A 27,397-nucleotide genomic window follows, 5' to 3' on the forward strand; every position below is an offset into this window, starting at 1 on the left:
AGGCAACTAAACGTTTCAGACGTCATAGAAAATGTAAACCGTTCCACCGTGACTGCTCTGGTAACTACGGAACAGGGTATCAATCTGTCATCCCTTACCTCAACATATAAATCAGAAGATATGAACCCGAGTTTGATCTCATTTCTGTTGCGTTTACGTCAGCTGTGTTACCGACTGAGCCAGGGCAGACTCAACGTATGCTTATAGTATCGGTGTATTTTACTTTATCACACCACAGATTTTTATGAAACAGGCAGTGTTCATGTTGTTGTTGTTGTTGTTGTTGTTGTTGTGGTTGTTGTGGTCTTCAGTCCTGAGACTGGTTTGATGCAGCTGTCCATGCTACTCTATCCTGTGCAAGCTTCTTCATCTCCCAGTACCTACTGCAACCTACATCCTTCTGAATCTGCTTAGTGTATTCATCTCTTGGTCTCCCTCTACGATTTTTACCTTCCACGCTGCCCTCCAATGCTAAATTTGTGATTCCTTGATGCCTCAAAACATGTCCTACCAACCGATCCCTTCTTCTAGTCAAGTTGTGCCACAAACTTCTCTTCTCCCCAATCCTATTCAATACCTCCTCATTAGTTACGTGATCTATCCACCTTATCTTCAGCATTCTTCTGTAGCACCACATTTCGAAAGCTTCTATTCTCTTCTTGTCCAAACTAGTTATCGTCCATGTTTCACTTCCATACATGGCTACACTCCATACAAATACTTTCAGAAACGACTTCCTGACACTTAAATCTATACTCGATGTTAACAAATTTCTCTTCTTCAGAAACGATTTCCTTGCCATTGCCAGTCTACATTTTATATCCTCTCTACTTCGATCATCATCAGTTATTTTACTCCCTAAATAACAAAACTCCTTTACTACTTTAAGTGTCATTTCCTAATCTAATTCCATCAGGATCGCCCGATTTAATTTGACTACATTCCATTATCCTCGTTTTGCTTTTGTTGATGTTCATCTTATTCCCTGCTTTCAAGACACTGTCCATTCCGTTCAACTGCTCTTCCAAGTCCTTTGCTGTCTCTGACAGAATTACAATGTCATCGGCGAACCTCAAAGTTTTTACTTCTTCTCCATGAATTGTAATACCTACTCCGAATTTTTCTTTTGTTTCCTTTACTGCTTGCTCAATATACAGATTGAATAACATCGGGGAGAGGCTACAACCCTGTCTCACTCCTTTCCCAATCACTGCTTCTCTTTCATGCCCCTCGACTCTTATTACTGCCATCTGGTTTCTGTACAAATTGTAAATAGCCTTTCGCTCCCTGTATTTTACCCCTGCCACCTTCAGAATTTGAAAGAGAGTATTCCTGTTAACATTGTCAAAAGCTTTCTCTAAGTCTACAAATGCTAGAAACGTAGGTTTGCCTTTTCTTAATCTTTCTTCTAAGATAAGTCGTAAGTGTTCATATAACGTTATAAACGAAAGGAAAGCGCTTTAAAAAATATCGAGCCTATCCAGAAAACATATACTACATTCCGCCATTGAAATGTACCCACAGAAATTTTGGTGAGTCGGCGCCCTTGCTCTCAACTGTACTTGCGCACTCTTATAGGCAACGGGTTCTTAGGTCCTAGATATGCCAGACTCCCCTTGCATTTTTTCCTTGCTGGTGTCCTTGAAATTTAACCATTATTGCTGCAGTCGCAGATCCGCTACAGACACCTATTATTGGCAATTCATATTAAACAATGTGGTGAGGGTCTCCCGCATCATCCCCTACAATCCTCGGAGTATGGGACCTCATCATCATTATTAAATACACAATTTAGATAGATAATGACCGGAGCGGACACTAGATGAGATGTAATGTAGCGAGCTGTCGCTGATCCCGAAATATTTGATGTGGAGGTAGGTTGATGGCATGAATAAGGCAGAAAAAGGACCTTGTAAATCGCCAAGCGTCCTGCCAGATTTTGCCTGACGAATTGTGTAAATGCCTTAGGCAATAAATGTTTTTCGAATCGGGTCCACTTTTGTAAACGCTCTGTTTGCCTGAGTTGATTGCACCGGTTACATTTTCCTTTAAACAACAAACGGTAAATCACTATAGAGTGCGCAGTTACATCACACATGACTACTTCCAGATGGTATGGCATATAGGAAGAATGACTGCTTGTTTATTTCTGGTTAAGGTTTATACGAGAGCAATATGTAGGGGGACTAAAGAATATTAAGAGATTATTGTCTCCCGAAATCTCCTAGAAGGATTTCGTAAGATATAGACGCCCTTGTTGAGGCGTCTTGTTAGGACCTTTCGGCATTTCTGTTACATTAACACAGAAGTCAGACAAGAATGTACCAACCTGCGATGCACTTCTGTGTATATGCTCGATTTTCTTAGTAGTCCGAATTGAAATGGTTGGCACACACGTGCGCATTATTCTTATACAGGCGATACACGTTATGTGAAAAACATTCTCTTCCTTAGGCGACATGTAATTTTCCAATATCGAAATAACGAATTGAGGCCAGCCGTTTGATTTATATAACACTGGATCTATGTGACTGTGACTCGCATTCCCCAAATTTCGTTACTTCTTGGAAGATTCTTCAACTGTCTTGTTACATGAACTGTCAGTTGCGATCTAAGAACAACTCTAGCTGCCGTCACTCATTTGATATAATGTGCGACCTACGAGATTCAGCTACTCAGTGTAATGAAATCGCATACATCGAAGAAATCATTTCATGCTGGACGTGGATCAACTCCTGCAGTTCACTTGTTGTTGTGGTCTTCAGTTCGAAGACTTGTTTGATGCAGCTCTCCGTGTTCCTCTATCCTGTTCTAGCCTCTTCCATCGCCGAATAAGCACTGCATCCTACAGGGGGCCGGCCGCTGTGGGCGAGCGGTTCCAGGCGCTTCAGTCTGGAACCGCCCGACCGCTACGGTCGCAGGTTCGAATTCTGCCTTGGGCGTGGATGTGTGTGATGTCCTTACGTTAGTTATGATTAAGTGGTTCGAAGTTCTAGGGGACTGATGACCTCAGATGTTAAGTCCCATAGTGCTCAGAGCCATTTGAACCAGGTCTCAGTATTACTGAGCCCATGTGGTCCACTTCGGAGAGAAGGGTACGTGATAATTTTCCACTTTCATCATCGTTACCTGAACTTGCCACTATTTTGTGGGAAGAATAGAATACGATTCCCTTGAAAACGATGTAGGACCTATAAATTCCAAGACGATTGGGTGCTGTTTTGCATGCGAACGGGTTTCCTATGTCATATTAGGCATGGTAATGTGCTGTGTTTTTGGTATTTCCATATTTTTGTCCACCCCCTGTACATCCTTTTGAATCTGAGAATAACTATTGCAACTTACTTCCACTAGCACCTGCTTATTGTATTCATTTTTTCGTCCCCCTTTACGACTTTTACCCTCCACACTTCCCTCCAATACTAAAGTGATGGTGGTGTTGGTTTGTGGGGCGCTCAACATTGTGGTCATCAGCGCGCATACAACTTCCAATCTTTCCATTTCCAGTCTCGCTACTACCCGAATGATGATGATGACGATGACAACACAAACACCCAGTCCCCGGGCGGAGAAAATCCCCGACCCGGCCGTGAATCGAACCCAGGACCTCGTAATCCAGAGGCAGCAACACTAGCCACTAAACCACGAGCTGCGGACCCAATACTAAAGTGATAATCCCTTGATGTCTCGTAACATGTCCTGTCAACCGATCCCTTCCTTTACTTGAGTGTTGCTACAAATTCCTTTTTTCCTAAATTCTGTTAGGTACCACCGCATTTGTTACATGATCTACTCGTCTAATTTTCAGAATTATTCTGCAGCAACACGTTTCAAAAGCTGCTTCTCCCTTCTTGTCTAAACTGTTTATCATGCACGTTTTGCTTTCGTGTAAGGCTACACTCCAGACAAACATCTTCAGAAAAAGACTTCCTAACACATAAATATGTATTAGATGTTACGAAATTTCTCTTCGTCAGAAACGCTTTTCTTCCCGTCGCCAGTCTGCATTTTATATCCTCTCTCCTTCGCCATCGTCAGTTTCTTTATTGCGCAAATATCAAAACTCATTTAATCCTTACTTTAAGTACATTAAATTGCTTAACTACGGATTGTTAATCTCACTTTGGCCTTCGATGTAACATTAATAGTCGGCCCCTGCAGTACTGAGTCGAGCCCTGTTAAGTGACTGTACTAAAAAGAAAACCGACCACTGGATTGGATGTTGAACGTCGTCTGCGGTCTCCTACAGGCTACAATCAATATCCTTGACGTACTGAAGAAATAAGTCTCACTGCAATTCTTCATCGGATGAGTGAGCACAGTGATAGAAAAGTTAACGCATTGGTTTTCAAGCACACACACTGTTTACTATTACTTAAGACACATCTAGCCAAATCCACTCCTTCAACCAAAGACTCTCTCGCTAGCCATCATCATTATGACCTTTCAGTGCTTCAACGCTGCCACCGGAAAATACATCTGTGTTAAAAAGGTTCATATCTGACCAGTCAACCCGTCTACATTAGCCTCCAACTACCTGCTCCGTCTGCACAGTGAAATGGTAAGTCCGCCGATCCCTATGGAGTACAGCTCTACCATTAGGAAACGCAGAACTGCCAAAAGTTTTCGTTGACCGACTGTGCACGGCAGGGCGTTAAAAAGAACCAGCTTTCCTCCGTTGATTGACTGGCTAGAACTTCATTTAGTAAGCAAACTTATTGGCGTTGCCTCCTCTTCTAATAACTGCAGCGCTCTGCTTAGTTCTGCCTCCTGGCAGGTCTTCTCGTTACAATTATTGACCTCTCCTCGACGTTAAGATTCTTGCCGGAACAGCACAACAGAATCATCCAATTTCATCAGAGCAAAGTACTTTTTGTTCGTTCTGCCACACAATTCCATCTGTAAGTCATTTACAGTAGCAGGGTACTCACTCTGTAATTATATCCGTCAATATATCACAGAACTGAATAACATATCTAGTTTAGAAAGACGTCTCGTGATTACAGTAGCGTCTACCTTTGTTCATTTACGAATCCATTTTTTGAATATAACTAAGTACCCTTCTTTATCACTAGAATCTTTAATCTGAGAAAGTTCGTGCCTGAAGAAGACTATCTGAATTTCTTTTCTCTTAGATCTCGCTGTGTCATAACTCGCTTTTGCACGCCCTTAAGTACCTGTTGTATCTTAGACTGTCACTATGGTACTATTGTTATTGTTATTATTATTAACAGTAGCTATTAGTATTGCTATTACACTGGTGCCCAAAATTAAAGCAACAAACCAATATTTCCGCATCCTGTGTCTTATTCACGATACAATCATACAGACTGTCAACAGATGTCCGTACGATCGTGTCCTGCACGGAAGATGGCATTCTGCTCGAAGGACAACCACGCCAACGATGACGTCAGAGCCCCTATCAAACGGAATAGCGTTTGCCGCGTAGTCCCACATCCACAATCGCTGTATACACAGTCACAGACGGTGCAGCATGGCGCAGAGAAGACGCCTACCAGGCTCTCTGTGGTGGAGGAGCATAGGAAGAATGGAAGCAGGACAGTCGCAAACCGATGTGGTTCGATGGCTTCATGTGAATCGTTGTGTTGTTAATCGGATGTGGCGACAGTTTATAGAGATCGAAACTGTATCTCGAAGACCAGGGCGGGGCCGATCACGTGTAACATCATAGAGAGAGAATTGTTATTTGGCTATAAGGGCACGACGGTACCGCCTTAGTACTGCAAAGCAACTGGTATCTGACCTCGCAGCATCCACCGGACGTGTTGTATCGAGGCAAACGGTGTACAGAAGGCTTCGGCAGACAGGCCTTTATTGTCGGAGACCTGCTGTATGTGTACCTCTGATGCCTCTTCACACAGGAGAACGTCTAGAGTTCAAAAAAATGGCTCTGAGCACTATGGGACTCAACTGCTGTGGTCATAAGTCCCCTAGAACTTAGAACTACTTAAACCTAACTAACCTAAGGACAGCACACAACACCCAGCCATCACGAGGCAGAGAAAATCCCTGACCCCGCCGGGAATCGAACCCGGGAACCCGGGCGTGGGAAGCGAGAACGCTACCGCACGACCACGAGATGCGGGCGAACGTCTAGAGTGTAGCTGTCAACATGCCACCTGGACGGTCGAACAATGGACCAATGCCCTTTTCACAGATGAGTCCCGGTTTGGTCTGGACAATGATTCTCGACGGATTCACATCTGGAAGGAACATAGAACACGATTTCGGGACCAAACAATTGTGGAAAGAGACAGATATCTAGAATGACCCCTAATGGTGTGTGTAGGGATTATGTTGACCACTTGAACACCTCCTCATGAAATTGTACGGTTAAATCGGCACAGTTTAATTGCTGTCAGGTATCGTGACGAGATGTTGAGACCTCATGTGCGGTTGTTGCGAGGTGCTGTGGGCCCAGACCTCTTACTGCTGGACGATAATGCTCGACCTCATAGAGAATGGGTGGTTGATGCTTTCCTGGAAACGGAAGACATTGTGCTCATGGCATGGCCTGCTTGCTCTCTCGATTTGAATCCCACATAGCACGTCTGGGATGCACTAGGGACACGGGTTGCATCACTTCAGCATCCACCAACCACTGTCCAACACTTGTGAGCAGCGCTGCAGGAAGAATGGGCGTTATTGCCTCAACATGCGATTGATGACATCATTCACAGCATTGCCCATCTTTTGTCAGGTCTATATTGCTGCCAGAGGTGATCACACCCCATACTGCGCGCATTAACCAGTTGTCAGAATGTGTGTGTTGATCTGGTAAGTTGGAAAAGACGGAGAAAATTTTTATCTACCGTTATGAATGTTGCAGTTGTTTACATTCCGTATTTTTTATTTAGTTTCTATTTTACTGTCATCTGATTATACTCTATTCTGGAAAAATAGCCGGCCGAAGTGGCCGCGCGGTTCTGGCGCTGCAGTCTGGAACCGCGAGACCGCTACGGTCGCAGGTTCGAATCCTGCCTCGGGCATGGATGTGTGTGATGTCCTTAGGTTCGTTAGGTTTAACTAGTTCTAAGTTCTAGGGGACTAATGACCTCAGCAGTTGAGTCCCATAGTGCTCAGAGCCATTTGAACCATTTTTTTTTTTGAAAAATAGACTCAACCTTGTAAAATTTCGGTTTCTTGCTTTATTTCTGGACACCAGTGTACTTATTACTCTGTACTGTTATTCCAAATACCTTACAAAGATCCAAATTTTGTTTGAAATCATTTTTGCACTTGCGCTACTAACATTATTCCAGAATGATCATTCACTCTGCAACGGAGTACGCGCTGATTTGACCACTATCATTACTATTTATCAGATCATAATTTTATCGTTATTAAGGTAACTGTGTTGCAAAAAGTATTGTATGTGTGAAACCCTGGTCCGATGTTAGGGAGAACTTGAAGGCGCTATTATGATCCAGTTAAATAAATACATAATATCCTGCAGCATTTTCTCTGAGATCATCGCAAGTCTTTTGACGTTCACACAATCATTCCCTTGTCGTGGCCTGACAAGATCAGGGGCTTACCTCAGCCAATGCAGTCGATGAGGGACGATAGCGTGAGCGGCTGATAGGACTCCAGTCTCCAAAGCACCTGCAAGCTACGGGGGTGTTCAGAGATAGAGAATTCGGTGTAGTTCTCAAGGAAGCTCAGGGACAATGAAACTCAGAATAATTATGTTTCAGTGGAAGTATACTCAGGCAATACAGAATGAAGTTACTCTAAATCGGTAAACGCTGTCACTGTCTTTGGCGTACGCTGAATTACTAATCAGCTGCCTTCGACCGCGCGAACCCGAATCTGTCTTCTCAGTAATGTCTTCCGACACACTTCCACTATCCTAAGTCCACAACCTGGCGACGACTGACACAGGGGTAATGTCCTAGACGACTACCGAACTGTGCTCTTCTTTTACTCGGGGCAGGTCCTCCCTTTATACGAGGGTTATTCGGAAAGTAAGGAACGAAAGGTCGCGAAATGGAAACCACAGTGAAAATCCGATGAAGTTTTGCACAGGTGTGTTGGGTATTGTCTCTAGTATGCCCGTCGATCGCCTTACGTCGTTCCTTTTAGTTCTGATCACACAGGGAGCTCATAAAGATACCTAGAAAAATAGTGTCTCCCGCCAAGTACGAGGGCCTGGTGAGAAATTTCGCCTGAAGCTATGCAGCCAACATTACATAACTGTCGTGCCGTTTCTTCTTCAAGACAATTCTCAGCCGCAGTTTGCAGGGGCAATGAAGATGCTCCTGCATCGTTTTCAATTGGAAATGTTTGGTTACCCACAATATAGCCCGTAATTGTCTCCCTCTGAGTATATCTCTGCTCGCATGAACCGCTGGCTATGAAGACAACATTTTGACACAGACAACGAGCTGTAGGCCAACGTAGATAATTGGCAGAAAAGCACTGGCGGGTGCCTTCTATAACGAGGGTGTTGTAAAGTTGGTACAACGCTACGGCAAACGTCTAAGTCGGATCGGCGACTACTGAGATAAGTAGCTAGTAGTTGTAGCTAACTGTTGCAAATAAAAGAGTTTTGATTTTTCACTGTGATTTCCACTTCGCGACCTATCGTTCCTTACTTTCCGAATAGCCCTCGTAACACCTACCACATTCTGGAAGATTCCGTCTGACGTACGTGGAGGTCATTTTTGGGGCAGATCAAGAGGTGTATCCTCCGCTGTTACGTGGATCGTCACCGGACCGGAGTCATGCGCTCAGTGGACGCTGCCCTCCGCATGTGTGTGTAGTCTGTGGTCGGTTCGGCGCCAGGCCGACACAGAGTAAACCATTACGCCATGCATCCTTTGACTTCTGAAGGCAGCTCCTAGATACGTCGTGAATTTAATGCCGGTTTCATCTCCCAATATCGGATACCGTGACACCCTTTTCTTAGTCAATTTATGCTACCAATTTCTTTTCTTCTCTCATTGGTTACATGATCTACCCATCTAACCTTGCAAAAGAATTTCTCATCTTCAGACACACTTTTCTTGCCATTGCCAGTCTACATTTTATATCCTCTATACTTTGGTCATCACCAGTTATTTTACTGCCCAAATAGCAAAACTCATCTACTGTTTTTACAGTCTCGTTTCCTAATCTAATTGCCTCAGTATATTCTGATTTAATTCTACTACTTTCCATTACCATAGTTTCGCTTTTGTTGACGTTAATTTTATATCCTCCTTTCAAGACACAGTCCATTATGTTCGTCTACTTTTCGAAGTACTTTGCTCTCTCTGACAGAGTTACAATGACATCGGCAAACCTGAAAGCTTTCTCCCATCTCCCTATATTTTAATTCATACTTCAAATTTTTCTTTTGTTACCTTTACTGCTTGCTCAGTGTACATGTTCAATAACATCGGGATAGGCAATAATCCTGTCTAACTCCTTTGTCAACCATTGCTTCCCTTCCATGCTCCTCGACTCTTATAGCTGCCTTCTGGTTTCTGTACAAGTTGTATATAACATTTCGCTCCCTGTATTTTAGCCCCGCTATCTTCAGAATTCCAAAGAGTGTTTTCCAGTCGACATTGTCAAAAGCTTGCTTCAAATGTAAAAAATCTATAAACGTAGGTTTGCCTTTCCTTAACCTATCTTCTAAGACATGTTGCAGGGTCACTATTGCCTCGCGTGTTCTTACATTTGTACGGAATCCAGACTGTCTTTTCCGAGGTCGGCTTCTAATCGTTATTTCATTGTTATATAAAGAATTGGTGTCAGCATTCTGCAAACATGAGTTATTAAACTAATAATTTGGCAATATTCACAACATTCAACACCTGTCTTCTTTGGAATTGGAATTCTCACCTTCTTCTTAAGCTCTATGTAATTATCTGGGACTGCAGGGGAAACAGTGCAGTCGTGGCTGGCTCTACCGAGGCTAACAGTAGTTCTGAAGGAATGTCGTCTACTCCAGGAGCCTTATTTCCAGTTACGCCTCTGTACTCTGTCAAATTCTTCTCGCTGTATCATATCTCCTGTCTCATCTTTATCTACGTCTTTCTTTCTTTCTATAATATTACCTTCAAGTACATGTCCCTCATATAGCCCTCCCCAATATTCCTTCCAGCTTTTCCTTCTTGGCTTGTTACTGGTTTTGCATATGATCTTTTGATATTCATAGAGTTGCTTTTCTTTTCTCCAAACGTCTCTTTAATTTTCCTGTAGTGGCATCTACCTTTCCCCTAATTATACAATGTCCTATGAAGCGCATAAATTGGCCAGCCCGTTCTCCTGATCTTACACCTCTGGACTTCTTTCTGTGGGTTACGTTAAAGGAGAATGTGTACCGTGATGTGCCTACAACCCCAGAGGATATGAAACAAGGTATTGTGGCAGCCTGCGGCGACATCACACCAGATGTACTGCGGCGTGTACGACATTCATTACGCCAGAGATTGCAATTGTGTGCAGCAAATGATGGCCACCACATTGAACATCTATTGGCCTGACATGTCGGGACACACTCTATTCCATTCCGTAATTGAAAACGGAAACCACGTGTGTACTTGTATCTCACCCCTAATGGTAATGTACATGTGCGTCAGTGAAAAAGACCAATAAAAAGGTGTTAGCATGTGGATGTAATGTGCTGTTCCAGTCTCTTCTGTACCTAACGTCCATCACCGTTCCCTTTGGATCCCTACGTAATTCGGTGCTCTCCGATATACACGATCGAACAGCGGAGGAGTGGTACTCAAGCGTCAACTTTAGGTTACAATATCTCCGGATGTAATTAACATTTTACAATGCAACAAACGGCACTGATTACGTATTTGTTTATATGTTCAGATGTGCTAACAAAACTAACGTGGTTCCATTTTAAAAAAACGTAGGTTTGTGTTAAAAAACATACTTCCGTGCATTTTTGTATGGTTTGTATTAACCAATTACACTAGCCCCTCTCCTCACGTTCGGTCTGTGGAATCGGTTCGTCAGTATTTGATGTGGTTTACGAAATATATCCAGCGGTAACGTTAGGTGACTCACCCTGTATATGCTTCTGTATCCTTACTCTTGTCCTCTATAGATTCCTTTTAAGCCATTTTGCATTTCCTGTCAATCTCATTTTAGACGTTTTTATTCCCTTTCGCCTGCCTCATTTGCTGCATTTTTATGCTATCATTATTGCTCGTTAAAGACGACATACATTTAAGGAGTATTAAGACCTTTGCTTTTGACGGTAGAAGCACGCACAAAATAAGAGGCATCACTTTTATACTGTTCACAGGTGAGCGAGAAGATCCCCTTGACAAAGATGGATGACAAGTACGAGCGAGTCATCAAATACTGCGAGCGCGAAGTGGAGAGAATTATGAAGCTATTCCGCAAGCAAAAGGACGATCCTCCGATGCCACGCAACTTCCCTCCCACAGCTGGTACGTTTACGTAAATAATGACTTCTAAGTGAAATATGTAATGGTTTATTCTAATTTCAATATTCTGATTTCAATATAATAAATTGTGTTAGGCTTTCGACTTTTCACTCAATATGAATCTAGATTGTAACATTATTTCCTGAACAATTTTCGTGTCGTCAGCAAAGATGAAAACTGTAAATTTCAGATGTAATTTACTGAAATATGTGGTTTTTAGTTCAAAATTATCTGTCCTGAGTCCAAGTGTTTGTTTATTTTTGAACATTTGTGTCGCGTGAGCTGGCTTTCTAGTGCAATGACAGCCAGAAAAAGGGTAGTAGCAGTACGCAGATTTTACATAGAGTCAGTTTCGGGTAGTAGTATAATACATGTTTAGTTAAACGTAGGATAAGTTAGATAGGGACTGGATCTGTAGTGTACGGATGCATGGGGACTGGTCACCGTTCAGAAACAGTCAGAATTCGTTGTCCAAAGTCAAGAGGCTGCAGGGTACTGCTCCGGGATCTTGGTGGCGTTGAGGCAGCTGCAGAGAGACCCACGGCACCTCTGACACCTCTAGCGTCGCCTGGGAACCCCTATGTCACAACTCTTTCCGATAACCTAATCTAGACGCTGCACACTCACTCCAGGATGAATAGCGGACAGTAGCTCCATCGCGAGTCTCTGGCACCACGGATGTCTTTTACGCCTTAAGGACATGTTTAAGGTCTTTTCTATTGCGGAGAGCACATATGAGCCGACACGGGACACTTCGTCCCTCGTGACTGGTACAGTGTGGGCTTACGAGTCATTGGGAGATCAAAGGCTAGTGAGTGCACTGGGTGTAGCAGGCTGTAAATCGTGGCTCATGTAGTCACGAATGACGCATAGCACCTGTATTCAGATACTATTCTCATTTGATACAGGCTGGCTGAACAGGTAAATCCTATTAGCCGTACACGCATGGTGAAGGCTGAGTCAGCATTTTGTAGCATCTTTCCCAGCACTGATCACGGTTCTCTTAATCTATATTTATAAACTAAAAGCGACTGTGAAGTGCATGGCTGAGGGTACTTCCGAGCTTTGTTAGAGCTGCATCTAGTTCTACTAGTGCATTGATCGTGGGAAGAATGAGTGGTTAAATGATAGCTCTTACTATCTCAGATGCCCGCATCTCGTGGTCGTGCGGTAACGTTCTCGCTTCCCACGCCCGGGTTCCCGGGTTCGATTCCCGGCGGGGTCAGGGATTTTCTCTGCCTCGTGATGGCTGGGTGCTGTGTGCTGTCCTTAGGTTAGTTAGGTTTAAGTAGTTCTAAGTTCTAGGGGACTGATGACCATAGATGTTAAGTCCCATAGTGCTCAGAGCCATTTGAACCAGCCACTATCTCAGATGCAGAAATCTTGTCACCAGGAATTAGCCATCTGCGCTCTTTGTTTGTCTAGAATGGATACTGCTAGAAGCAAACTCGTCATGTTTTATAACCAGTACGCTTTAAACATCACGAGCAGCCAGAACATAGTTTCTTGCCTTGTGCTGACGGTGTCTCCTTCAACATCAGCTATCTCTTCAAGAAACGCAGAATAAAATGTGTCTTGCGTCCTACGGCGCCATTGCAAACGACTGTGGTTTTCGTAAAAGACGACCTAGGTTTAAGAAGTCACCCGACGTGACAGATGCGATTCACATAGCCGTCATACCAAACTAGGTCATCCAGAAAAATCTTCTGTTGCCGACCAATGCCTTGACAAAGGACACGGCATGAACTAGGGCGATGTTAAGATCGTTTTGTCCGCCTACACCTCCTGGGGTTCTGTTGTTATGGAAGTGGTCGAAATACGTATAGCCAATGACTTGATGGGTATACGACTGCGGAGTAATGAATTGCACGAGATCACGCCGATGGGGGATTGTAATCAGGACAGCTAGGTCGGCTACCAACATCTTGCCAGCGCCTGCGTTGGGGTCGACGGCTTATGGCCAGGCTTCTCCGAGCCGCGAGTGCTGAGTCCATGACTCGCTTTTTCATTAAGAGGTTATGGATCTCAGCGGTGAAGTTATAGTCCTGCCATATGGCACCTATGCTTTCCTATCCAACCAGTATATAAGTAGATTTTTCGGACGCTAACAGAATTAAACAACAAGCCAGCAGGGCGTTGGTGAAAGAGAGAATTCGTTCTATAAGACCAGAATTACTTAGACTCTCCAGAAGTCTTTCAATTCATCTGAATATCGCGTCACGTTCGTCAGAGGGTTCCTGGTAATGATTGAACAGTGCTACTTGGTAGATTTAAGATTGGACGCGGCAACTGGACGTTGTGCATAAAATTTCAAGTTCCATTGTCTTACACGCCCACCTTCTCAATAAGGTAAATCATGCAGACAAGTTGCGTTTAATTTATAGATTAACCACTGGGTGATGCCACGATAACAGTGTTGGAGAAGGGACTAGAACTCTAGCCCTCTCCTAAGATCTTGCCCAACGAAGACTTTATTAGTGGCACTGAGCAGGGTGTTTTAAAATTTCCCAGTAAGACAGCTGAGGAAAAAAGGCAAGAGACTTGCATGGTAAGGATGCCAACACCTAAGCAGACCGTCACTACTCAGGAGAAGAAAACTTTTCGATCTTTAAGAACAGACTCAGATACATAAATTTTATTTGATGACTAGGGCAACGCCGATGCTCTTCTGTCTGTGATAACTTATTTTTGGCAATATGACTGATTTATTGCAGGACTCAGCGTATCGTCGTCTCCAGAATGATCCTACCGATACATCACCCTCCAACGCACCACCCACTTTCCTGACCATCAGAACAAGAACTTATGCGTACAAGCACCGTTTCCACCGAGACTTTATGGCGTACCAAACATATGTTTCGCTTCACACTTGGCAATATTGGAGTCTCAACATACTATCTAGCAAAACATACGGCTTCTCTTTTGAGCCCTTTGGTTGGGAAATATGGAAACTACATTTGAAATTCTGCAGACTTTATATTGTGCCTCAAGCATTTGGTCCTGAAACCAACTAAGTTCCGATGTAATCTCTTTTTTCACACGTGTACCTTTGGTGATACACTGGAATTTATAAGAACTAAACTGGAAGAAGGCATCACACATATCAAAAAGATGTGTTCATACCGGTGTACTTTTTATTCTACTTCCCAAATTATGAACAAAAAACAGGTGTTCCTAGCACTTTTTAAGACGGAAAGTGTAGAAAAATCGAAACCTCTCTTTCCTAGATGTTGCAGGTTCCTTGAGTCACAGTATGTTTCGTATAGGAACACACAACGACCTGTGTTTACAAGTTACAGGGTCTCATCATCCATCTCAACATAGCGGCGTAATATCAACTCACGTTCATGTAGCTGGAGGTATATGAAAGAATTTGTCAGCTAAGCTTAACCATTGCAGTTCTGTATTTACACTGAACAACTACTCCGAGAAGTGAATTCACCATGAATTTTGATAAGCATGTGTCAAACATCACGACCAGCCAGAAGATACCAAGAACTTTACTACAATGGGTTTTCCTCCCTTATGTTGGAGATGTGTTCTCCAGAATGTCCCTTCAAGAAACACGTTATGAAATGTGTCTTGCGTCCTTCGGCGCATGTGCAAACGATACTGGATTCCGTGAAAGAAGAGATCTAAGAAGACTGTGAATATACAAAATCCCGTGTCAGTGAGAGAAATCGTACATCGGCCAGGTGTGTCGCAAGACGTGACAGATGCGATGCACATAGACGCCACACCAGTAGCCCATCTAGAAAACTCTTCTGCTACTGACCACTGTCTCGGTACTGGACCCGGCATGAACTTTGGGGAAACGTAGATCCTCTCCTTCGCCTCCACCTACCGGGATTCATTCATCAAAGAAGCGATCTAAATACATACTGTAGCGTGTGGTGAATGTGATAAAAGATATAAGATGAGATTAATTACATCTAATTGGCTGTCTTCTCTGAGATCACTTCCTGATCAGCAGGGAAAAGAAATCTCACCTGCAGGTCTTCTGTCCCCTGACCACGGATGGCGAATCTAAGAATTAGTGATGTGAAAAGGGAAAATGGGAGGGTCACAAACCAATATCGGGCAAGCAGTTACTTAATGCAATAACTACAAATCGAATTCTTAGAAACACATTTAAATTAGAAGTAAGCTTCTTACAGGGTGGGATGTCATACATCAATATTTCTGGATTACTCGTCTGATAACCAATCCTCTGTAGGAAAAACAAGTCGTAAGTGAAAAACAATTGAACAAGAAATGAAACAGGGGTGTGTTATAACTTAACTTTTACTGCTTGAGAGGGACACCATGAAAAACGAATGATCATAGGACAATGTAACTTTGTGAAAATATTTGTAAGGTTATACGGAAGAGAAGTAATCGCACTAGAGACAGCTCTACCGCTGCCTGAAACATCTTTGGTAGGATGTTGACTACCTCCATCGCTATTCTCATGTCAACCTTCAACGTGTTGATAAACTCTGTTCTAAAGGTGACGCCACAGCCAGAGGTCACACGGGTTCAAATCTGGTGATCTTAGTGAACACGCAGTTTGTAACGATAGGCAAATGATTCGGTTTTCTCCAAATGTATAAGGGTTGGAACTTTAATAGTGGCAACTATTTATTTACAGCTCGTAGAAAATAGATACGTGTTTCAAAGTTTTACTGATTTTCTAAGTAGTCACCAGCATTGTGTATAACCCGTTGCCAGCGATGTGGAAGTCGTAGGATACTCTTAGCAGTGCCAGTTGTGTTGACAGTTCGAGTGGTGCGGTCTATTGCCCGACGAATTTGTACCAGTTCTGAAGCGAATGCCGTGAAGTGTTTCCTTCAGTTTATAAATCGAATTGAGCTCACGAGGGGTTAAGTCAGGGGAGTGCAGTAGGTGATACAGCACTTAGCAGCCCCATCAGTAACAGCTTGCACTGTACGTGCTTGAGCATTGTCCTGTAAAATGATGGTCCCGCAGAAAGTGTCATCTGTGAGAGACGCGAGATATGAATAAAAAGGGCGATAGCGTAGCACTTCCCACCCCGCGGCGGGTGCATGGTTCACACAGCTTGCGGTGCAAACTGCGCGCTCACGTAATTACAGCAAGCAATGACGGCCCGTGAATAGTTCTGCAGATTGAAAGAAATTCTACCAATTTAATTTTACACCCAATTATTCCGAAGTAAGGGAAGCCAGTTTATGTTAATTAAAAATGGCAGCAATTTCCACAGTAACGATAGACAGGATTCAGTACACGAGATGCTCCATCAAAGATCTTCAACCAGTTGGGCTCCATAAAGAATCTGCCACCAAGCGGGCTCCATAAGGAATCAGAAACTGAATGGGCTTCATAAAGAATCTGCAACTGAATGGGCTCGATCAAGAATCTGCAACCGATTAGGGGCAAGGGAGAAGATTTTATTGCCTCAGTGCACACAGTGCATCTTACCTGGGAAGGGAGGGAAACCGGCTGGGTGGGGGGAAGCCAGTAGGGGAAGGGATGATGATGATTGGTTTGTGGGGAGCTCAACTGCACTGTCATCAGCGTCCGTACAAAATCCCAATTTTTTTACACAGTCCAGTCTAGTCACTGCCACGAATGATCATGATGATGAAATGATGAGGGCAACGCAAACACTCAGTCCCCGGGCAGAGAAAATCCCCAACCCGGCCGGAAATCGAACCCGGGCCCCCGTGATCAAGAGGCGTCAGCGCTAGCCACTAGACCACGAGCTGCGGACGAGAGGAAGGGAGGCAATGCTATCCGATCCGGCGGCTTTTCCGCTGGAGGTTTTGCGAAGAACCCCTGGCGGTTAGATTGGACATCATGTGGTGTCGTCAGGTGTACCTCTGCTTTCTTAAATTAATTGATCGGCCTATACTAAAATAAATTCACCACCAGCATCCTATGGTGCTGTACCTAGGCAACACATCATTGGGTGCAGAAGGCAGTGGAAAATTGATAATATTATGTAAATTTGTCTTTTATGTTTTCTGACTCATTAAATATTGACGCAATCAGACCATGATTACCGTAACTGTATTTGTAATCTAACCTTCAGTATGAATCTGTGATCAGAAATATTATTTTTTAACTAATAAAGTACGCTTCCTTTGTGAGGACTTGCCAGCCGGAGTGGCCGAGCGGTTCTAGGCGCTACAGTCTGGAGCTGCGCGACCGCTACAGTCGCAGGTTCGAATCCTGCCTCGGGCATGGATGTGTGTGATGTCAGGTTAGTTAGGTTTAAGTAGTTCTAAGTTCTAGGGGATTCATGACCTCAGAAGTTAAGTCCCATAGTGCTCAGAGCCATTTGAACCATTTTTTGTGAGGACTTGGACCACACAGCTACTGAAACGTATCCCCGCGTGGGCGATAAATCGTGGCCAAATCTCAGGACTAGAGCATAACAAATGACTTAATAGAGACACAGAATTTTAGCTGAGCAATGCATGGGACCCAGGACCAGCCCATATACCCACGTTTGTTAGCCCGCCGCTTCCGGGATTCGGGCAGGAGTGCCGGCCTCAGATCGAATCCGTCTGGCGGGTTGACGATGAGTTCTGGTGTGCCGGCCAGCCTGGATATGGTTTTTAGGCGGTTTTCCACATCTGACCATGTGATACTGGGCTGGTACCCAAGTCCTGCCACAGTTACAGGTTCCGAAAACATTTAGAAAATGTTCACACACTATCACGTGGGTAATACTGCAAGCCGACAGTTTGGGGTACTCATTTTCCTCCTCGGAGTGTAGCAGTTGGCGACTGGAATGGCATCCATCAAGCTCTGAAATTAACCATGCCAAATCCAATAGTAACCATGCCGACGCCACATAGACAAAGGCAAAAGAAAAAGATGAAGGCGTGGGACCCAGCATTGGGGGCACCATGGCAATCGAGCTGAAAATTCTTAGAAGGTCTGGTGTTACGTTAAATCAGTGAACGGATCAAAGCCATCTGTACAGCTATTCAGTGATCATACTGGCACCGAGGCAGAGGATGGCAAAGAGAAAACGAAAACTAAACCCCATTTTTCGAAACCAATTAACTGAAGAACACCGTATTACGATTCCCCTTTCAATCGTCGCATGAACATTGATGACAGATTAGAAATGAGTGACAGGTGGATAGAAAAAACCTAAAATCACTCAGCGGAGTAAAGGAGACTGGAGCAACGAAACGTTCCAAGTGCTTGGAAGACGTTTAGGTCCAATTTACAAGAAAAGTTTTTGGACAGATGCACACAACTGTAGGCTTATGTCAGTGATGTGAATCCGTTGTAGCAATGTGGAACTCGTTTTCAGCTCACATAATATGACGTTCCTGTTAACCGAAAATATCTTCTGAGGGAAACAACATGGAATGGAAAACGACTAACAACGTTAATCCCAGGTCACTCTGTTCAACCACAAGATCCATAAATTAGAAGATACCGGCGTCCAAGCTCGTGCTGTGTTCCTTGACTTCCATCAAGCTTTGGATGGAGTTACGCACAGCTGCTTAATGATCAAAACACCACCTTACTAAATATCAGATTAGCTTTGTAATTCGATCCGAAACCTGACAAAGGCCAGTATACCGGTGTGTTGACAATACGTCTCTCCATATCCGCAACCAGTGACGCGTATCGGCTAAGGGTGACACGGTGGTCGGTCGTTATCGTTGGGCTTTTCGAGGCCTGTTTGGACGGAATTTAGTTTAGTTTTTGTGATTCGATAAAAAAGTTACTGACCATCAGAAGACAAGGATATAAATCTTCACATCTAATCGGGCATACCCTAAGGAAGTGTTATAGGGCCATTACTGTTTACAACATAAATAAATGATCTACTTGATAACGTCGGAAGGTCCATGATGGTATCAACGGATTAGGCTGCTTTATAGAGAGAAGTCGCAACGCTATAAAATTGTAGCGAAGTTCAGGAAAATCTTAAGAGGATCGACGCTTGCAGCATGGATTGCAAGTTATCGCTCAACACAAACAAATGTAACGTATTGCACATTATAGTAAGCGGTAATACCAGCTATTATTAGATTACAGGATTACTGAATAATCGCTGGAACAAACAAAGCCATTAAATATTAGGGGATGCTCATACGGAGTGATCTACGCGGAGGTGACAAAAGTCATTGAATACCTCCTAATATCGTGTAGAACCTCCTCCTGCTTGGCGTAGAGCAGCACCTCGACGTAGTACGGACTCAACAATTCGCTGGAAGACCCCTGCACAAATATTGAGTCTTGCTGCCTTTCTTGTCGCCCATTGAGAAGGTGTTGCCTGTGCAGGATTTTGTGCACGAACTGACCTCTCGATTGTGCCCCACAAGTATTCGATGGTATTCATGTCGGATGATCTGGGTGGGGAAATCGATTGCTCCAACTGTCCAAAATGTTCTTCAAACCAGTCACGAACAAATGTGGCCCGGTGACATGGTGCATGGTTATCTAGAAAAATTCCATCGTTGTTTGGCTCTGAGCACTATGGGACTCAACTGCTGTGGTCATAAGTCCCCTAGAACTTAGAACTACTTAAACCTAACTAGCCTAAGGACAGCACACAACACCCAGCCATCACGAGGCAGAGAAAATCCCTGACCCCGCCGGGAATCGAACCCGGGAACCCGGGCGTGGGAAGCGAGAACGCTACCGCACGACCACGAGATGCGGGCCATCGTTGTTTGGCTGCAAATGTTCTCCAAGTAGCAGAACACAACGATTTCCAGTCAATGATCCGTTCAGTTGGACCAGGGCCGAGTCCATTCCATGTAAACACAGCCCACATCATTATGGAGTTACCACCAGCATGTACAGTGCTTTGGTGACAACTAGGGTCCATGGCTTCGTTAGGTCTGCGCCACAATTGACCTTACTACCAACTCCTACGAAGTGAAATGGGGACTCATCTGACCAACCCACGATTTTCCAGTCGCCTGGAGTCCAACTGATCCCATTACGAGCCCAGGAGGGGCGCTGTGGGTGATGTCGTGCTGTTAGCAAAGGCACTCGCATCCGTCGTCTGCTACCATAGCCGATTAACGCCAAATTCGCCACACTATCCTAACGGATACGTACGTCGTACGTCATACATTTATTTCTGCGTACGTTTTACGCAGTGTTGCTTCTCTGTTGGCACTGACAACTCTACGCAAATACCGCTGCTGTCACTGCGTTGTCAATAGCGAGAAGTAATGCATAACATTTCGTATTTTCCGTACACTTTTGATACTGTGGATCTCGTGATATTGAATTCCCTAACGATTTCCGAAATGGAATGTCCCATACGTCTAGCTCCAACTACCATTCAGCGTTCAAAGTTGGTTAAGTCCCGTCATGCGGCCATAATCACGCCGGAAACCTCTTCACATGAATCACTTGACTACAAATGACACATCCGCCAATGTATGTACACGATATATATATATAATGAATTTGGCCAGCTATGGACCGCATACAACTTAAGACTTATGGTGTTTCTTTTTCTTCCGTTCTTCCCAGTACTTCATTTTCTCGCCAACTGCTCGTCTCTGCTCATCTGTCCACACTCTCTTGGGTCGAGGTTTTGGCGCATCTTCTTCATAGTTTGCGTTTTCTATAAGTAGCCTAAAGTTATTCTTGTCACGTATTATTTCTTCTGTAACACCTATTTTGTTGGCATCTTTCTTTACTGCTTCTATCCATCCTACAGTGTTTTTCAGTTTACTAACGTAATTAAAAATTTCCTTTGTAATCCGTGTTTCTTCCATTCTTTTTAAATGTCCACAAAATTTTTGCCGTCTCTTCCTCATTGTATCTGTGATCTTTTCTGTATTTTTGTATAGGTCTTCATTTATCCTTTTAATCCACCTGTTTTCCTTGTTTTTCTCAGGACCCAGAATTTTTCTTAATATTTTTCTCTCTCTTTTTTCTAGTTCTCTTAATTCCCCTTTCTTATATATATATATATATATATATATATATATATATATATATATATATATATATATATATATTGCGCGTGCGCGTACATCGCTGTCCCATGACTTTTCTGGCCTCAGTGTAAAGCGGTATGGCTGGAAAAACGGAGGTAATACAGATTCACAGGAGGAAGTCGACCCCCCGAAGGTAGTAGTTAACAGTGGTCCGTTTTTTCGGGATTACATTTATATTATAATTATATTTCAGTTCTGTACTGGATACACCCAGCGATGTGGCATAGAGATTAGCACACTGGACTCACTTTCATGAGGACGACAGTTAAAATCAGCTTCCGGGCATCCATATTTAGGATTTCCGTGATTTCCCAACATCGCTCCAGACGGCATGGTTCCCTTGAAAAGGCGCGGCCGATTTTCTTCACCATCCTTGAAACAATCCGAGCTTGTGCTCCGTCTCTAATGCTCTCGTTGTCGATGGAATATTAAATGCTAATCTTCTTTCCTTTGTGTACTGGATACTTAAATTTGAGTAAAATTAAAATAATTCAATTCTTTGTTTCTGGGGAAATGACAAGATACTTTTACAGGCAAAGGATGGTTCATACATTTTGAGATACACAAAGTGAAATATGTGGAACAATTTCGCAGGACTTAGGGTGACTTCGGTACACCTCAGTATGGCTTTATAGGAGACATTATGCTTCTATATTCAAAAATATATTTTATTGGATAAAATACAGAAATAAATAGCAAAGAATACCAAAACTTAAGTTTAGAAACAAAAAGTTATCACTCATGAGAACTAAATACAATGAGAAGTAGATCTCATTAAAAATACATTTATTGCATATTTAAAATTTATTCCTTTCAACCAACAGTTAACATACCACTTAAAAGCATTGACTCGTACTTCTGGTACAATAAAGGCCCCTTTTCTATTCAGCAGAGTAGGATATGCTACTTTTCCCATTATATCCTCCCACCATTTATTTTCTAAAGAATACTCTTTAGTAAGCAAATTCCAACTTCCACAGGTTTTTACGTACGGTTAAGCGAATGGCAGGCCCTTCTTTTCACCAACAGGAAGTTTCTAGACAATCTCTGGATTCCTTTCCTCGATTGTAATCAACAGTCCCAGAGTCTCCTTTCTTAACTCTGTCTTGTTTTCTAATGTAAATCGCAGTGATTTACAAGTGGGTTTTCCAGGTTTTGCTTCACTGAGGGTCTCACTAGGATCATCAGGTTGTACTTTCAACTCTTTGAGATCGCCTTCTGATTTTCAGTCTCCTTATTCTTCTAACTCTTTACTCAAATCAACAGTATCTCTTTGCCTAGCAGCCACACTTAACGGCTCCTTTTTTTTCTTAACGGGAGTATAACTCCTTCAACATATTTACTTTTCTCTTTTAAGTATTGCAAACTTCGCTGTTTCATTTTTTTAGTTGGTTGGTTTGGGGAAGGAGACCAGACAGCGAGGTCATCGGTCTCATCGGATTAGGGAAGGACGGGGAAGGAAGTCGGCCGTGCCCTTTGAAAGGAACTATCCCGGCATTTGCCTGGAGCGATTTAGGGAAATCACGGAAAACCTAAATCAGAATGGCCGGACGCGGGATTGAACCGTCGTCCTCCCGAATGCGAGTCCAGTGTCTAACCACTGCGCCACCTCGCTCGGTTTTTTTTTTTTTTTTTTTTTTTTTTTTTTTTTTTGCTTACAGGTAGTATTAACTCCTTCAACATCTTCACGTTTCTCTTGTAACTATTGCATAACTTCATCTGCAGTCACATGACACACAAGTTCCCAGATGCTTTTCTTGCATCAAAAAGGCAAACAAACTAGTGTTACCTTTAAATCTTTCTAAAATGTAAACAGCTGTCGGAATGTGATCATTTTGTAAGCCTTATCAGTTATAACAGAGACGATGCAGACAAGAGCAGCGCGTTTCGTTACGAGTTCGTTTTGTAAGGGCAAGCTTTATGTAAATGCGCCCCGTGGGGGCTCGCCGCTCTTTGGCGGGTTCGTGCTTGGCTAACACGGGGCTCTAACCTTTGCAGCATCTTTTCTGTTCCGTGCTGCATACCTGTCTTCTTGATATTCTTTTTCACCTCCCTTGGGGAACACGTCTGGGATGTTGTTGCAAATGTGTTCTGCATTTTTCTTCTTCCCCCCTGTGCGCTCCTGAAGGCCAGCCCACGTGTCTGATGCGTAACAGATGACTGGGTAACACGTAAGTCCCGGCCCCAGGTTGACAGGTAGTGTTCGCACGTACCTACTGGTAAAGGCCAGGCCCAGGATGGGGTGACTGCCTGGGCTGTTACCTTCCAAAATTGCCGATCGACCTCTCTGTCAGGTGTTCGTAAGGTGTGACCTGAAGTGTGAACAGTCACCTAAGGCGGGTCAGTGCGACATCGAAGATGCTAGCAGTCATGGGGGATTTTCTCGCGATGAATCAATCATCTTCACAATCAACGTCTACGAAACGTAAACGTAATGAGGCTAACGATTCAAGACCCTTCCCGCTGCACCACGGTTCCTCATGGTTTCACGTACTGAAGACGGTTAGTCCTTTGCTATCGTAAATCCGTTTATTATTCAGAGAGATATTGATGCAATTGCTGGCCCTGTAAAATCCTGCTCTCTTTTACGAAATGGCACTTTGCTTCTGGAGACTACTTCTGATTGTGAATTACAACAACTGCTTGCAGCTTAGCTCCTCCAAGGCTATCCTGTTCGTGTCGAGGCCCATCGAACGCTGATTTCTTCCTATGGTGTAATCTACACTAGGCTGCTCGAAGGTCTGACTGAGGCAGAAATCCAAACGTGCCTCTCTAATCAGGGTGTCATTGCAGTCCATTTGGTGATGAAAAAAGTTGATGCATCCTTAGTGCCCACATACACTCTTTTTCTCACTTTTGATAGTGTGGTGTTTCCGTCAAAGATCAAAGCAGATTATAAAATTATCGCAGTCCGACCACACATTTTGAACCCAATGCGCTGCTACCAGTGTCATCGTTAGAATCACAGAAGAGTGTCCTGTCGACACCTGGCCAATTGTGTAATCTGTGGTAGGGATGCTCACGAGGGTGATTCTCCGTCACCTTTTCCCCACTGTATCAACTGCAGCGATGATCATGCCGCTTCCTCCCGAGATTGTCCCGTGTATCTCGATGAGAGGGCTGTTCAGGAGACCTGGGTGAAAGAAAAAGTGCTGTAGCCGGTCACTCGCAAGTTGTTGGCTAGTCAGAAACCCTACGTTCAACCATTTGGCACTTGTAATATTGTTTTTTCTACATCTCGCTCCACGAAGGACATGGCCACGCAAACATGATCCCTTAAATTCAGCACCGCGGTTGTGAAATCACCTAGTGTCATAGTAGTATCAAAAATGGTTCAAATGGCTCTCAGCACTATGGGACTCAACAGCTGAGGTCATCAGTCCCCTAGAACTTAGAACTACTTAAACCTAACTAACCTAAGGACATCACACACATCCATGCCCGAGGCAGGATTCGAACCTGCGACCGTAGCGGTCTCGCGGTTCCAGACTGCAGCGCCTAGAACCGCACGGCCACCGCGGACGGCCATGGTAGTATCCCCGTCTCCTCCACCAGCTGTGCAACAAGCCACCAAACTTTCACCTCACTGGTCCAAGTCATCTGGTACACAATTGCAGGCCGTAAAGAACAGAAGAGATACTCCCGCTGAGACTTCCTATGTTCCTCCAGCCAACAAACATCTGAGTCTTCCTCTGCCAACCGGAAAGGCTTCAAGAAGTCAAACAAAGCCAAACTGTATTCTCCTTCGCTGACTCGGAGAGCCTGTTCAACGGTGTCACCATGTGACATACTCGCTCAGCGGACCTCCATGTCACCATTGCGCACCATCAACCGTTTTTTCTGCCCTGGACTCCGCAAGCCGACAGAAGGAGTGTGCCTCTGTAGATCTCGTGGAGCAGGATCCTCCAGCCTCTGTGCTCTGTAGCAGTCAGTCTTCGAAGGCTGGCACTCGGCCACCGCTGATGTGACACCTCTTCATTTTTCCCTTCTCCCCTTGCCTCGTTAAGACTCTCCTCCAATGGATTCGGCCTTCAGTCCAACAAAGACGACTTGAAGCTGCTCTTAGAATCGCAGCGTCAGCTTGTTCTCTGCCACCAGGAAACAAAATTGTGCCTTCACGACCGCTGTGAGCTCTCGCATTACTTCTGCTACACTTTGACCTTTCCCCTGAGAACAGTATTCCATCTCGTGGGGGAGTCATCCTGCTCATCTGGGATGACGTTCATAGTCAACCCATCTCCCTGACTACCCGACTTCAAGCTGTTGCAATCCGCATTTTCCTTCCTCAAAAAAAATAAAATAAAATAAAATAAAAAATAAATAAAAAAATAAAATAAAATAAAAAGATTAAAAAAATGGTTCAAACGGCTCTGAGCACTATGGGACTTAACATCTGAGGTCATCAGTCCCCTAGAACTTAGAACTACTTAAACCTAACTAACCTAAGGACATCACACACATCCATGCCCGAGGCAGGATTCGAACCTGCAACCGTAGCGGTCGCGCGGTTCCAGACTGTAGCGCCTAGAACCGCTCGGCCACCCCGGCCGGCTTTCCTTCCTCACTTGGCCTTTTCCCTTTGTACCTTTTACATCCGTTTCCTATTTGGTGTCACCAGGGCAGACTACCTCCAGCTTATTGGGCAATTCCCTCACCCCTTGCTGCCTGCTGCTCGCTGACCTTTAATGCACACCATCCCTGTTAGGGCTCGCCCAGAACTTGTCAGAGGTGTGCTCTCTTGGCTGAGCCTCTCAGTGACCTTAAGCCATCTGCCTTAACACAGGAACGACCACGTTAGTTTCACACTCCACTCACATCTACTCCCATTTGGACCTTTCTTTTTGCGCTGCCCAGCTTGCCCACCATCTCGAGTGGTTCGTTCTCTCTGACACGTACTAGAGCGACCATTCCTACCCCACCTACATGTACACCCAAGTGGCAGCTTTCTAAGGTCGACTGGAGGCTTTACTCTTCCCTGGCAACATTCGAAGTACAACGTTTCCTCAGTTGCGATGACCAGGTAGAATATCTTACAAACGTTATCCTTATCACCGCAGAACGTTTCATTCCTCGCACTTCCTATTTGCTGTGCCGTTCGTGGTCCCTTGGTGGACTGAGGCGTACCGCGACGCGATTTCCGCTTGGAGACTCGCTCTCCGCGTTTTTAACCGTCATCCTACCCGGCTAACTTCTTTCGTTACATACAGTTGCGTGCACAATATCATCTAGCTCTTTGGGATAGCAAAAATGCTTGCTGGATTTCCTTTACTGTTTATTTTAACAGTTCGACAGCATCTTCTGTTATATGGGCCACTCTCCGATGGCTGTCTGAGACCAATGTCGATTCCCCAATTTCCCGCATGACAGTAGCAGATGATGTCGCAGATCTACATCTACATCTACATCTATACTCCGCGAGCCACCTTACGGTGTGTGGCGGAGGGTACTTATTGTACCACTATCTGATCCCCCCTTCCCTGTTCCATTCACGAATTGTGCGTGGGAAGAACGACTGCTTGTAAGTCTCCGTATTTGCTCTAATTTCTCGGATCTTTTCGTTGTGATCATTACGCGAGATATATGTGGGCGGTAGTAATATGTTGCCCATCTCTTCCCGGAATGTGCTCTCTCGTAATTTCGATAATAAACCTCTCCGTATTGCGTAACGCCTTTCTTGAAGTGTCTGCCACTGGAGCTTGTTCAGCATCTCCGTAACGCTCTCGCGCTGACTAAATGTCCCCATGACGAATCGCGCTGCTTTTCGCTGGATCATGTCTATCTCTTCTATTAATCCAACCTGGTAAGGGTCCCATACTGATGAGCAATACTCAAGAATCGGACGAACAAGCGTTTTGTAAGCTACTTCTTTCGTCGATGAGTCACATTTTCTTAGAATTCTTCCTATGAATCTCAACCTGGCGCCTGCTTTTCCCACTATTTGTTTTATGTGATCATTCCACTTCAGATCGCTCCGGATAGTAACTCCTAAGTATTTTACGGTCGTTACCGCTTCCAATGATT

The 27,397-nt window shown here is 44.1% G+C and overlaps 1 protein-coding gene across 1 annotated transcript in view; it reads left to right on the top strand.

Moving 5' to 3' along the window:
• The window catches only part of LOC126249493 (dynein axonemal heavy chain 5), an 856,962-nt gene that overhangs the window by 143,238 nt on the left and 686,327 nt on the right, over nucleotides 1–27,397 (top strand). Inside the window, 1 exon segment of the mRNA XM_049951144.1 lies at nucleotides 11,276–11,423. Within this exon segment, the coding sequence (XP_049807101.1) occupies nucleotides 11,276–11,423 (148 nt within the window).

The sequence above is a fragment of the Schistocerca nitens genome, chromosome 3 (genome assembly GCF_023898315.1).
Source record: "Schistocerca nitens isolate TAMUIC-IGC-003100 chromosome 3, iqSchNite1.1, whole genome shotgun sequence".
NCBI lineage: Eukaryota > Metazoa > Arthropoda > Insecta > Orthoptera > Acrididae > Schistocerca > Schistocerca nitens.